Source organism: Azolla caroliniana, unplaced genomic scaffold (assembly GCF_043228905.1).
Source record: "Azolla caroliniana isolate FFs.n. ecotype wild unplaced genomic scaffold, voAzoCaro1.0.p SCAF_17, whole genome shotgun sequence".
In the NCBI taxonomy this organism is placed as follows: domain Eukaryota; kingdom Viridiplantae; phylum Streptophyta; class Polypodiopsida; order Salviniales; family Salviniaceae; genus Azolla; species Azolla caroliniana.
Genome location: NW_028230452.1, coordinates 2579969 through 2592769, shown reverse-complemented (window position 1 = coordinate 2592769; position 12801 = coordinate 2579969). Strand labels below are relative to the sequence as shown.

General features: G+C 39.7%; 2 protein-coding genes across 2 annotated transcripts; one reads left to right on the top strand and one right to left on the bottom strand.

Annotated features, from left to right (window-relative positions):
- Positions 1-332: 332 nt before the first annotated feature.
- Positions 333-777, top strand: LOC147852797 (uncharacterized). The gene has a single exon (XM_087333250.1). It carries the CDS (start codon positions 476-478, stop codon positions 650-652), a length of 177 nt encoding a protein of 58 aa, XP_087189376.1. The 5' UTR covers positions 333-475; the 3' UTR covers positions 653-777.
- A 2409-nt stretch (positions 778-3186) lies between these two features.
- Positions 3187-7528, bottom strand: LOC147852796 (putative pre-mRNA-splicing factor ATP-dependent RNA helicase DEAH2). The gene is made up of 7 exons (XM_087332959.1): positions 7207-7528; positions 6473-6660; positions 4866-5950; positions 4421-4546; positions 4097-4335; positions 3884-4002; positions 3187-3800 (listed from the first exon to the last, which is right to left on the bottom strand). The coding sequence occupies exons 1-7, from the start codon at positions 7456-7458 to the stop codon at positions 3674-3676; spliced, it is 2136 nt and encodes a 711-aa protein (XP_087189085.1). The 5' UTR covers positions 7459-7528; the 3' UTR covers positions 3187-3673.
- Positions 7529-12801: the final 5273 nt, after the last annotated feature.

The following is a 12801-nucleotide window of genomic DNA, read 5'->3' as shown; positions in this document are numbered from 1 at the left end:
ACTCTTTGTGCATGAACATTCACTTCGTGTCCATTCATTCGCCCTTTCTTCTAATGTTGTCTCATCACTACCATCGAGAGGAAGTAGACGCGGAACCATATATCATCGAGAGAGGACACAGATAGACGCGAAACCATTCCCTTGGGGTGGACCAGGCAATATGTGGCCCATTCATCAAAGTTTTTCTTTTGTCCCTTGGGCACCACGGAACTAGATACAACACAAAAGTACACTAATAAGAGTTTCTTTTGCTATGTATGTATATAACAATGAATGTGTATACATATGTATGTATGTACACGGAGATTCTGCTCTGCTCTGTCTCCTTAAGCAGAGAAGAAGAAGAAGAAGAAGAAGAAGAAGAAGAAGAAGACGCAGAAGCAGAAGTAGAAGGTACTCTGTTCTAAACTTGTTATAGAACATAAACCCACCCACCTGCCGCACCCTGCACACTGTATATAATTTGTATTCTTACATGGGCTTCTTCCGATCGGCCTTCTCATTCACGCTGGGCACGGTGGTGGGCGTTTTCGTGGCGCAGAACTATGATGTCCCCAACGTCCAGAAGCTCTACCACACTGCCCTCTCTATGGTTCGCCAGGTCGAGGAATCGCACCGCAAGGATCCCAAGAAGAAACCAGACGATGAGTGACCTCTGCTTTGCTTAAATCTTCTCCCTTCACTCTCCCTCTCTCTCTCTCGTTGATTTTGTTTCTCAATTTTGTAATCTCTAGATATTCCTAATCAATGATATTATTTGGCTACTTTAATTCAGTACTGAGTGTACAGCGCCTCTTTGATTTAAAATGTTGGTCTTGAATTGTCTTGATTTAGTCATCCTCTTCAATAAGAACAATTTGAGCTTTGTATGGAAGTTGCAACTTTGTAGGCTATAGCACGCATGTAGATGTGGATGTTGTATCATCCTAAATATATAGATGTGGATTTAGTAGCATCCTACATATGTAAATATGGATTTTGTCTCATCCAGCATAATAGATGTGGATGTTGTATGATCCTTACATGTATCCAAGGTAGGGAAATATATTTTTTTAAATGATCCTTACATAGACATGGTATGTTTAGAATTTTCAATTCTGTAAATGGTGTCTTTTATCTGTGCACTTACTATTGAAATATCTCCTACATGGTGGTTTTAAAGCTGATGTTACAAAGAATGGAGTGTGGATAAGCATGAATAAGTGGGAATGGTGTTCATGTATATGATCTTCAAAGTATTGTAAAGCTATTTTGGGTTGAAGAGGAGAAAATGTGGACCAACTTGTCATTCTTTGCTAATGCTATCCATAGGACCTAGATGGGTGTCCTGTACATTATTGTATGTAAATAATAATAGTTATAGATGAGGTTTTCCTCAAATTTGTTAATGCATGCTAACACGTTATAGAGCAGTTCATTTGGCACTTTCTATCCCCTTCAATGTTGAGATCAAAGAATCATCGTCGAAGGGGATAATAGTGAATCTTCACTACATATTCGGACGATTGAAACTCCCAAAGACCAAGTGAGACTGAAAGTAGTTGAAGTTTGTCCAACTTTGAAGACGTTGAAATTAATTGAATGCTTTGTCCCATTTAAATTCGTTTTGGTCATTGTTGGAATTCTCTTGCAAATTAGGAACTCCAGTGCTTGTAATAATTGCAACATAAATAACACTTGCAAGTTGCAATATCTGTGGACGGGTGTTTGTGGAGTGAAATTTTCTTCCGCTTGTTGCTTATACATTTTCTGGGTATACTTCATTTATGAATTGCTTATGTATGGTGTCCTGTATTGCAGTATGTATGGTGTCCTATATTGCTTATGTATGGTGTCCTCTATACAGGAGTATGAACAACAATGGAACCATCCAAGTACAACCATTATTGTCATTAACATCTGGGTATATTTGTAAATATGATTCTTGATAAGTGTCATGCACTGTATATAATGACAGTGTTTTGATTTAATGTCAACGGTTGTGTCGCAATGCTCACAGAATTTCATAGACCTTCAACTGGCACGTGTAGGAATCAAACGAGTTCGGCTGCTTCCTCCATCCTTTTCAGTGTCGAAGCCTGAACAATTCAATTTACAGGAATAGCAAAAGTAAACCTAGTCTCGTTTTTTACTCTGGATACCACTGTCAACCTTAATAGTAAAAATATTGCTCCATTATCTTTCCTATCTGAGTAGCATAAAAGGTGTTGAAAGGGTAATTTATTTATACCCACATGCTACAAATGAATATTAGCTTCTGAAATTTTCACAAACTTATCATTAAATATCCATCACCAACCTTAGCTACATGTGTTCTCAAAAGCTTTTAAATGCTTTCATCAAAGAGTATGCCCTGTTTAGTGAGAAACGAAAACAACTTGGATTTGTTGTGTTGCATTTGATCAACCTTGTTGAAACTATCAACTTACTTTTCATACAGATGTTGTTGAATCTATCAATTCGCTTCAGTACCAAAAACCTATCAGAGCAATCTTAACCCATACCAAAGGCAAAAAGAGGGAGATCATAATGGATATAACTTTCAAGAATGAGTCTGTCACATAGACATGCACCTTTGCAAGGATAAAGCATTCCATGGTCTACAAATAATTATATTTTTAGGATCTTGTACATGATCTCATAGAAGGGAGCTCTTGGCTTCATCTCATTTATTACATGCCCTTAACATATTACAAAACCCTAGTGCGAAAAACTCTTCATGGATATCTATCCTTCATATCCTTAGTATCAGAAATCCTACATGAAGTTCCATCTTCTCTTGATCTGGAACATTGTTGGAACAGGAACAATGCATGAATATGATCATTTCTTAAAGTTCACAAAATATCACATTTGCTTTGCCACAAAGAACTTTATTTGTTTATTTAATCTGTTTTGGCTTTTTTGCATTTATGAGCCTCATCCAACATTCATTTTCTTTTCCTCATAGGGTCTCATCAGTGTGAGATGTGGTATATGACTTCTGAATTTAATTTATATGATGGTGGCCATTTTCCATGTCATTTCCATCAGACGTGTTATAAATCCAGTATTTGGATATCATTAACCTCAATAAATTAAAGAAAATAGCTGAAGAAACCTCAATAGTTGAAGCCTTAGGGACACCAGAACCAGTTAACAATAATCAAGAATTTTGCGAATTACAATGATCAAATTCGTACCATATGACCATAACCAGTAGCCCATTGATTAGAAGAATTGAAGGACAAGATCAAATATGGCTCACGGTACTTATAAAATCAATAAGCCTCAAATTCAGCTTTTCAGAGATCCATTAAATGAAAAGAACTTAATAGCATCACATAAAATGTAATGTCTAGTGGCATGTTTTAACCAAAACCAGTGAATTTATAGCCAAAACCAGTTATAAAATCACTAAGGGCTCCTCGCCTCTAACTAAATCCTTATCTTCACATAAATGTACCCTCATTGATCCTACTTGTGACCTTCGTCTTGCGCCAGATCTAAATGATCTCACAGTTTGCGCATTAGCTTGTGGCATGACAATACACCCACCCTATTGTCCTGGACCCTTGAATATGGTTACAATAGCTGCAGTCCAACTTCCTTAAAACAGGACTCGCACTACAAGTGCAAGCAATATAATGGCATATCATCGCTCTCCGCACCAATTATATGGCAGCCATTTAAGTTATTTTTTGTTCTTGGAATCAGCTTTCTCCCTCTCCCGTTTCATATAAATCCGTTCCAATTGCCTTCTAGCTTCGCATTGAGGAAAATTACTCAAATCATAATAATGAGGTGCAATATCAATGAGCCTGTCAAAAAACACATTGGATAATATTTCAGGAACCTTATCCACTCTAAATAATACATTCTTGTACTAAAAAATGTTCCTTACCATTCACCCTTAATATCAGTAACAATTCGTATGAAGTTTCGACTAGTCAATACAAACTCATTGTATATGACCCACTCAGGTTTGTGGTCTAGACAGGCTGAAGGATGCAAATGAACCACCTACATTTATTCCACAACTTGTAAGGCTAATAGAAAACAGAAGTGCACAACAGCAAAACTTTCGCCTCAAGTCCTAAATATCTGCATTCTCTACCTGATTGTCTTTAACTGTAAGGTAATGACCGGTTCTTTCGAGATGAGCCACTTGCATGAAATATCCAGCCAGCATAGCCTTTCGGATGTTAACATAGTAGTCACGACTATTGAAATCAGTGCTGCACATCTTTAACGAGTATCGGTTCATGATTCGAACAAGCTGTGACCTCACATTATCAGCTGACTTCAGAGCTCTCGCATTTATAAAATTCTCATAGCACCACTGAGAATCTTCAGCTGCATCAGAACAAGAGCACAGAACCAGAACATTCCATTTAATAAGTCAAAATCTACTGCATAATAATTAGAATTTAGGGCATACCGTTTTGCTTGTATGCATGGTATACGTTGAGCAGCGTCAAGTGGTCTCCATCAATGTGCGCAAACCGAGCTTTTGCTTCATCTGCAGATTTCTGTGCTTCCTTTGGACGAAGGAAGCAATTGGGGACTATTCAAAGCATTGTTATAACAGATGACGCCGGAAGAATTAGAAGACGAGTTAGTAGATCATATCGTATAGTGAAATAGAAGAGAGATCCTGCAGGTCAAGAGAGATAAGTACAGTCCAATTTCAGAACTACAAGGAGAGGTCCGCAGACTTAAATACCCTTGCAGCAAAGAAAGGTGCAGTGTTAGCATTTCACAGCAGTAACAGCTCAAGGGTGTTTAGGTCTACCGACCTCTGTCCACAAATCCCCCGAATGTTCTTGACCAAAGACAGTTGCATTTGCTAAAATGGCAGAGGACAGACAGAACAGTGCATATACCTGAAAGCATTGCTGTCAGAGATAAGATTTCGTTAGAGCATTTGAAATCAGGACTGACAACGAGCATCTTCGACATTTGTGGATCAAGTGGGAATTCACTCATGAGCTGACCTAATTTTGTTAGATTGCCATCGTCATCCAGAGCACTCAAATAGTTCAATAACTCAAGTGCACGCATTAACGTCTCAGGGGCAGGTGGATCCATAAAGTCAAAGTGAACCAAATCATCAATTCCTAACTTCTTCAAAGTTAGCACAACATTCGACAAATTCGATCTCAATATTTCAGGATAAGTTTGTGGTTGCAAGTCATTATGGAAACTCTTCTCTGTGTAAAGCCTAAAGCACTTTCCAGGCTGTGTTCTACCTGCTCTTCCTGCTCTTTGATGTGCACTAGCCTTAGAAATTGGAGACACCAAGAGAGACTCCACTCGGATCCTTGGATTGTAAACCTTTTGCTTTGCAAATCCAGGGTCAATAACATACACTATTCCATCTATTGTGAGTGATGTCTCTGCAATGTTTGTAGAAACAACAATTTTGCGTCCTGGTGCACCACCCTCCTTTGTAGGTTCAGGGGCAGCTTCAAATATCTTTTGTTGCATAGCAGGGGGCAACGTTGAATAGAGAGGAACAACTTTCACTGGTCCCACTTGATCACCTAAATTCTGTATTTCACGGGTTATCTTCCTACAGGCATCTTCAATTTCCTCTTCTCCTGTCAGAAAAAGCAATATGTCACCAGGTGCCTCACATATATGTATTTGAACAACAGTACGAATGGCTGCCTCAAGATAATCCTTTTCAGGTTCCTGTGTGTAAAATATCTCCACAGGATGAAGTCGCCCAGGAACCTTCATCAGAGGTGCACCACTAAAATAAGATTGAAATTTCTCAGCCTCAAGTGTGGCACTCATAACCACAAGCTTTAGATCAGCTCTGTTCCGTAAGACCTCTTTAAGCAGCCCAAAAAGAACATCTGTAGCAAGGGTTCTCTCATGAGCCTCGTCCAAAATTATAACTCGATATCGTTCAAGCAGAGGGTCTGCCATTGCTTCTCTTAGAAGCATACCATCAGTGAGATACCTGAGAATCATAAATCACAAGATAAAATGAGGTTCAGGCTGAAGATATTTACAGTGCCAAAGTACAAATGAATAAAGACATGCAGGCAGACAGACAATAACAAAAAATAAGGAATGTGAGTAAGTTCTCAAGCTCTACAAAATCAATGCTAGGAAAAGAAATCATAAAGGAAAGCTGAAGAAATCACTTCTCTTTTGTGGGGTAGAATACTCATATACAAACAGATCCGAGACATTCAAGTATGTTTGATATATGCTCAATATATGAGACAGCTAATGCTTACTAGTAACTGCATTTGCCAAAGTCAGAACAGTTCTAAATGGACTGGCAAGTGGCAGTGCATAACTACAACATACATAAAGAGACCAAATCATTTGGATTTGTAATTTCTAAAGAGAAAATCATAAATCATACAATGATGTAAACTTTCAGATCCTCAGGAAAACTTGGACACACAATAAACAATTTGATTAAAGAACATAAGAGAAATGGATGCAAAAAAGGGGGATGATCTAAACTTACTTTAGCACAGTCTTTGCACCAGTGCAATCTTCAAAACGGATGCTGTATCCAACCTCCTCCCCTATAGTCACATCCATTTCATCAGCCACACGACGTGATACTGACATAGCTGCCACCCTTCGAGGTTGTGTGCAAGCAATTTGCTTCCTATTTGTCGTATATCCTGCCTCCACTACAAATTGAGGAATCTACACAAAACACAATTTTGGGAACAAGTTTATATACTTCTATTAAACCAGAATAGTCTGGGTTTACAGATAAATAAATGTGAAAGAGGTTTACAAACAAAACTATAAAAAGTAATACAAATTATATATTCTTGAGAAGCATACACTTTATTGTCAACCATTTCATGATGAGGGGCCAAAGATGTTGAATTACAGGTTTTCTAATTATCCCAAGGATGCATAATAAAACAACTAATCCTTCAGAAAACTGTATATTGAACTACAGATTGTTAAGCCAACCTCGAATGAATATAGTACCATCAAACATATTTCACCATGTAACCGTGATACATAGTTAAACTTATATCCATGATACACAATTATCATACATATTTCCACATGCCATCATACACAGTTAGACATATGGCTGTTATTCTTAGTTAGCAAGTACCATTAGACATAGTTAAAAACACTACAGTAAACAGTCCTCGATCAGTGAAGAGATCAACCAAACTGACCTCACAAGCATAACAAAAACATTCAAAAAAGGGAGTAGCTTAACTAAACCTGAGTGGTTTTTCCACTTCCGGTTTCACCAACAAGAATCATGGTCTGATTCTTGGCTAAGATGTCGAGGAATTCCTGTTTTTGCTGCCAAACGGGAAGAGTTCTGCGCTTCTGGAGGATCTCATGGTACCTCTGGGAGTAAGGTCGACCTGTGAAGGAGTTTAGGGTTCCGTTGGGCTTGGGCTTCCCAGGGATGGAGCTCTCGTCGACCACATCGAAGAGGCTGAGCTTCCTTTTACGCTCTGACGCCATGGCGCAGAGCAGAGCAGGGGAGGGGGCAAAGGAACTAGGTCTTGTTCTGGGTCCCCGTCTTCTCTTCCGATTTTTTAACAGAGAATGGAGATTCTACAAATATAAGCCTCTTCTTTCTCAATATTACAAACGTAGCCTGGACCCCTAATGTTACCTAGGCATCGAGACTTCTCACTAACTTACACATTTCTATTTCTTGGTTCATGGCACCTGCGCCTACTGTTAGTTAATTGTTGTTCGGACTCGATGATCCGAACCCCGATGAAAGCATGTCGATTGGTGGTGCAAAAAAGACTCAGTTGCCGGATTTCCAACCTCCTGAGTAGACAGTGTCTCGTAATACAGTTCACACTTTATTTAACCTCCCGAGCAGACAATGTCTCCCGGATTTCCAGCCTCCCGAGCAGGCAATGTCTCATAATACAATTCGCGGTTGTTCCGATTGCACTCTTCGGGCGTCCCTACTTTCTTCCTCATTCTGGTTCGGTGATTTTGCTTCACCCACCCCTTAAACATCATCTACATCTATTGTTTGGTTACAAGAATCATCTAAGGAATATACACTTAGGTAAATATGGGCGTCATTCTTGATCCGTGGCTCATATAACCTAGATGTAGAATTTTGCATTTAAGACAAGTTGAAGTCCATGTTGCAATCACAAATACAAAGTATTATAGTCCAGAATTGTTAAACTTCTTCGTCAAAGTCTTAATATTGCCCAAATGGAGGTTTTAAAATAAAATCCTATGATTATTTGCTCAATAAATGGACTATATGTTTGAAATGTTAATTCATTTGAATTATCATCAAGAAATGAACAATTTATGTCATTGAGCATCAATTCAATATCAACCTTAAGCTCTAAATCCTAATAAAAGGTGAAGTCTTGTATAACAAATAAAATCATTGCTATTTGCACCCATTGACCTTATTAAAAAATCACACATTGCACCATGACATGAGTACCTATCCATGTACATATTTCCCAATATCAACATAAGAACTAATGATCATAGTCTGTAAATGTGCATCCACATAAAGGTAGGTTCTATAGAAATCCATGTTCATCCTAATTATTGTGAAGAGCATATTGGAAAGGCCCTCTAGGCTAGGCAATGCATTAAACGATAAAGTTGGGGGCATATGTGAACAATATTCTCATACTCTCTCTCCCTTTTATTGTAATTAGTTTACCCTAATGGTAAGTTGTTACACTACAAGCACTATGTAGGGGTTGAACGCATGACCTCCAAGTCTCCATTGGGAAACCTTACCATCTGAGCTCGCTCTCGTAATTAGCTTACCCTATTGTAAGTTGTTACACTACAATCCACTATGTCTTGGGTTCGAAACCCAATTTTACTCGCCTCTCTATTATATACATATCTCTTAATTCACTAGATGCCACTAAGGAATGTAGGGATTGAAGCCATGACCTCTTGGTCTCCAATGGGCAAGATGAATTAGCTTATCCTATTGGTAATTTGTTACACTACAATCCACTATTTCTTGGGTTCGAAACCTAATTTTACTCGCCTCTCTATTATATACTTCATACATATCTCTTAATTCACTAGATGCCACTGTGGAATGTAGGGGTTGAACCCATGACCTATTGGTCTCCATTGGACAAGATGAATTAGCTTATCCTATTGGTAATTTGTTACTCTACAATCCACTATTTCTTGGGTTTGAAACCCAATTTTACTCGCCGCTCTATCATATACTTCATACATCTCTCTTAATTCAGTAGATGCCATTGTGGAATGTAGGGGTTGAAGCCATGACCTCTTGGTCTACATTGGGCAAGATGAATTAGCTTATCCTATTGGTAATTTGTTACTGTAAAGAATCATATATGATTCTTGTGAAGCAGAAGAGATGTGTATTATGTGTATGTGTGAGAGGAAAGAGATGAGAGAAGAGAAACACAAGATAGATTAGATAGAATGGAAAATAGAATACTCAAGAAGAATGTGTATATTGACAAGTAAAATAACAAATACAAAATGTAGCATTACAAGGAGTCATAACCGACTTAGTATGAAGTAGGAGGAGGGTCCTTTATATAGTCACCCTCTCTCTTCATTAACTAACTACAACAACCACTCTCTTGGGGAATGTGGAGACCCATAGGGAATATGAAACTCATTAGTTATGTGTCATAGAATATGATTCTATGACATATAGTTAATGCGTAGAGAGTAGTATGTCTCTTGACCTTTGAGTGCTCATAGATGCTCAAAGGGTGTGTTCACACACAACGTTAGGTTGAGCTTGATTCTCAACACGCCCCCTCAAGCTCAACTTAGGTCAGTTCCTTTCAGTTGATGTCCCCTTTGGTTGGTATCCGGTTCGGACGATCTCCGGTGTCCGCCTTGGCTCGTACCTAGTTCGGACAATCTCTAGTGTCCGCTTCGGCTCGTACCCAATTCAGACGGTATCCGGTTCTCGCTTGTATTCCCCCTCAAGCTTGGCAAGTCAGGGATCGTCAATCCAAGGTCTAACATGAATTGTCGAAGCTTTTCGGCTCCTAGGGCTTTGGTGAAGATGTTCGTCGTTTGAAGATTCATGTTGATGTGTTGAAGGTCGACATCTCCGGCCTGAACACGCTCTCAAATGAAGTGACAGTGCACTTCAATATGCTTTGTGCGTGCGTGGAATGCCTTCAATCTCTTTCTCCTTGAATGTCGGGAGCCCGATGACGACTCCTTTCAATTGCATTGCCTTGATCTTTTGGAGGTTGATATGGCCAATCCGCTTGTGCCAAAACTCTATGTCGGTATTAGCTTTCGTGCCCTTTGCGAACATGACCGATTTCACCTCGTCTGAGTTGAGAATGAACATTCAGCCCTCTCTTAGTCCGCGAGCGATGAGTTGGCCCTCTTTTTCGATGAAGCAACCACCTTGGTTAAATTGAACTTGCATTCCTTGCTCTACAATTTGGCTTACAGAGACCAAATTCTTCGTGATAGTTGGTACATGCAAGACATTCTTAATATAAGTTTGATTACCTTCTTTTCCGAATGGAACATTGCCAATGTGCCGAATCGGATGAGTAATGTCGTCTCCGGTTTCGACATAACCGGGTCGTTCTGGTTCTCGAAGTTCTCGAAACCATTATTGATGAGACGTCATATGGTTCACGACACCGTAGTCAACAAACCATATGTCTTCCGAACCGGAGGCACTATTCGAAGTAGAAGCCAACATAGAATTTGCTCTATGTCTCATCACGAACATTCCGCCACAATCATCATAGTCGGAGTTGGTGGCGTAATTTGTGAGTTGTCGACTAGTGGAAGCCGACTCGCGCATCTTCTTTCAGCACTCTTCTTCATGGTGGCCGACTTTGCCGCAATATCCGCATTCAATCAAGGTTTGTCGGCTCGGACCGGAATGGAAGCTCCCCCTTCTTCCTAAGGTTCCTTGATGGCTTCCATCTTGTTGCCGAAATTGGGAGTTGTGTTCATATGTCGGACCTCGTTCGCCTTGTCCTTGGGCGAATCGGCCTCTTCTTGCACGGCCGCGTCCTCTTCCTCCATCTGAGTGTGAGTAAAGCATGTGGCCTTCCGAGGCGTTGCTCATTGTCGAACGTGGTTTTCTTCGACCAACAACATGGATTGAAGATCGAAGAAGTGGGGCGGATTCTCCGTTGCTAGTATGACGGTCCTCATCACGCCGAACCGTGGTGCATGGCCGCCAAGGCATATTTGCACCATCTCATCATCCTTCATGTTGACGCTTATTGAGTTGAGCAAGTCACAAAGCTCCTTGATCTTCAAGGTGTAGCTCGTGATGGACATATCCCTTTGTTGGATGTTGTTCAACTCGAAGCTTTCTCGTGGTTGTGTTGGCGGCAAAAATCTTTTGTAGATTCTCCCAAGCTTCCTTCGACATCTCGGCTTCTCGAATGTAGCCGAGCATGTGGTCGTGAACACATGTCACCAAGCAATACATGTTGCTCCCATGTTGAGTATTCAGCGTCTTTCGGGCCAGGTCGATTTTCTTGTGCTCCTTTGATGTAGCTCCAATAGCCTTGGCCGACAAGGTATTGGTGCATCTTGTACTCCCAAGATGCAAAGTTGTTTCGATCCAACTTCTCGCTAGGGAGAGCGCTCCTTATTTGAGTATTCATTATGTTGATGAAGTTTTCTTTCTTCTTTTCCTCCTCTTTCGAACATGAGCTATGTAGTCACACTACGATAGCGATGAGCCGGTTCTTCTTGAATGTCGATGTGGAACACAATACACGGTCACAATGAGGCGAGCGGGCTAGATTGAGCTACCAAATCGCTCTATTACCATGTAAAGAATCGGATATGATTCTTGTGAAGCAGAAGAGATGTGTGCTATGTGTATGTGTAAGAGGAAAAAGATGAGAGAAGAGAAACACAAGATAGATTAGATAGAATGGAAAATAGAATACTCAAAAAGAAGGTGTATATTGACAAGTAAAATAACAAATACAAAATGTAGCACTACAAGGAGTCACAACCGACTTAGTATGAAGTAGGAGGAGGGTGCTTTATATAGTCACCCTCTCTCTTCATTAACTAACTACAACAACCACTCTCTTGGGGAATGTGGAGACCATGGGGAATATGAAACTCATTAGTTATGTGTCATAGAATATGATTCTACGACATATAGTTCATGTGTAGAGAGTAGTATGACTCTTGACCTTTGAGTGCTCATAGATGCTCAAAGGGTGTGTTCACACACAATGTTAGGTTGAGCTTGATTCTCAACAGTTACATTACAATCCACTATTTCTTGGGTTCGAAACCCAATTTTACTCACCTCTCTATTATATACTTCATACATATCTCTTAATTTACTAAATGATAATGCCATTGTGGAATGTAAGGGTTGAATCCATGACCTCCTGGTCTCCATTGGGCAACCTTACCAACTGAGCTACATCCATATGGGGTCTCTTTCTCTAGAGTCAATGTCAATTAATTAGAAGCATTAGCTAGTGTTGGCATGAATGTGGTCAAAATCAATATGTTGCATGGCATACAGGAGTAGCATTAGAAGGTCATAGGAAATGCATGAAAGCTAGAGAAAGAATTTGTTGTCATTATAGACACTCAAAAGTAAGTGAGATTCATATGAAGGATCTTGGTGGATCATCATTGGCCAAATTTGAGGTAAATCAATTTAAGTATATGTTATATAACACTTTGTGTCGAGTATAGCAATCTAGACTTTTCATGGGCAAAGCCATCCACACACAAATGGGCCTAGTTCCAACCTACTTATTGAATCCTTCTAAAGATTTTGTTTGTGCAATGTGTCCAACGTGGGACCCTTTAAAGCCTTCATATACATTGCAA

What these genes read in the sequence shown, in the direction of transcription:
- LOC147852797 (XM_087333250.1), top strand. Translation starts at nt 476, where the DNA reads ATGGGCTTCTTCCGATCGGCCTTCTCATTCACGCTGGGCACGGTGGTG.
- LOC147852796 (XM_087332959.1), bottom strand. Translation starts at nt 7,458, where the DNA reads ATGGCGTCAGAGCGTAAAAGGAAGCTCAGCCTCTTCGATGTGGTCGAC. An exon ending in GAAGTGGAAAAACCACTCAG is followed by an intron (nt 6,661 to 7,206) that starts GTTTAGTTAAGC and finishes TGTTTTGTGTAG; the next exon opens with ATTCCTCAATTTGTAGTGGA. An exon ending in TCTGACAGCAATGCTTTCAG is followed by an intron (nt 4,547 to 4,865) that starts GTATATGCACTG and finishes TGCTTTGAATAG; the next exon opens with TCCCCAATTGCTTCCTTCGT.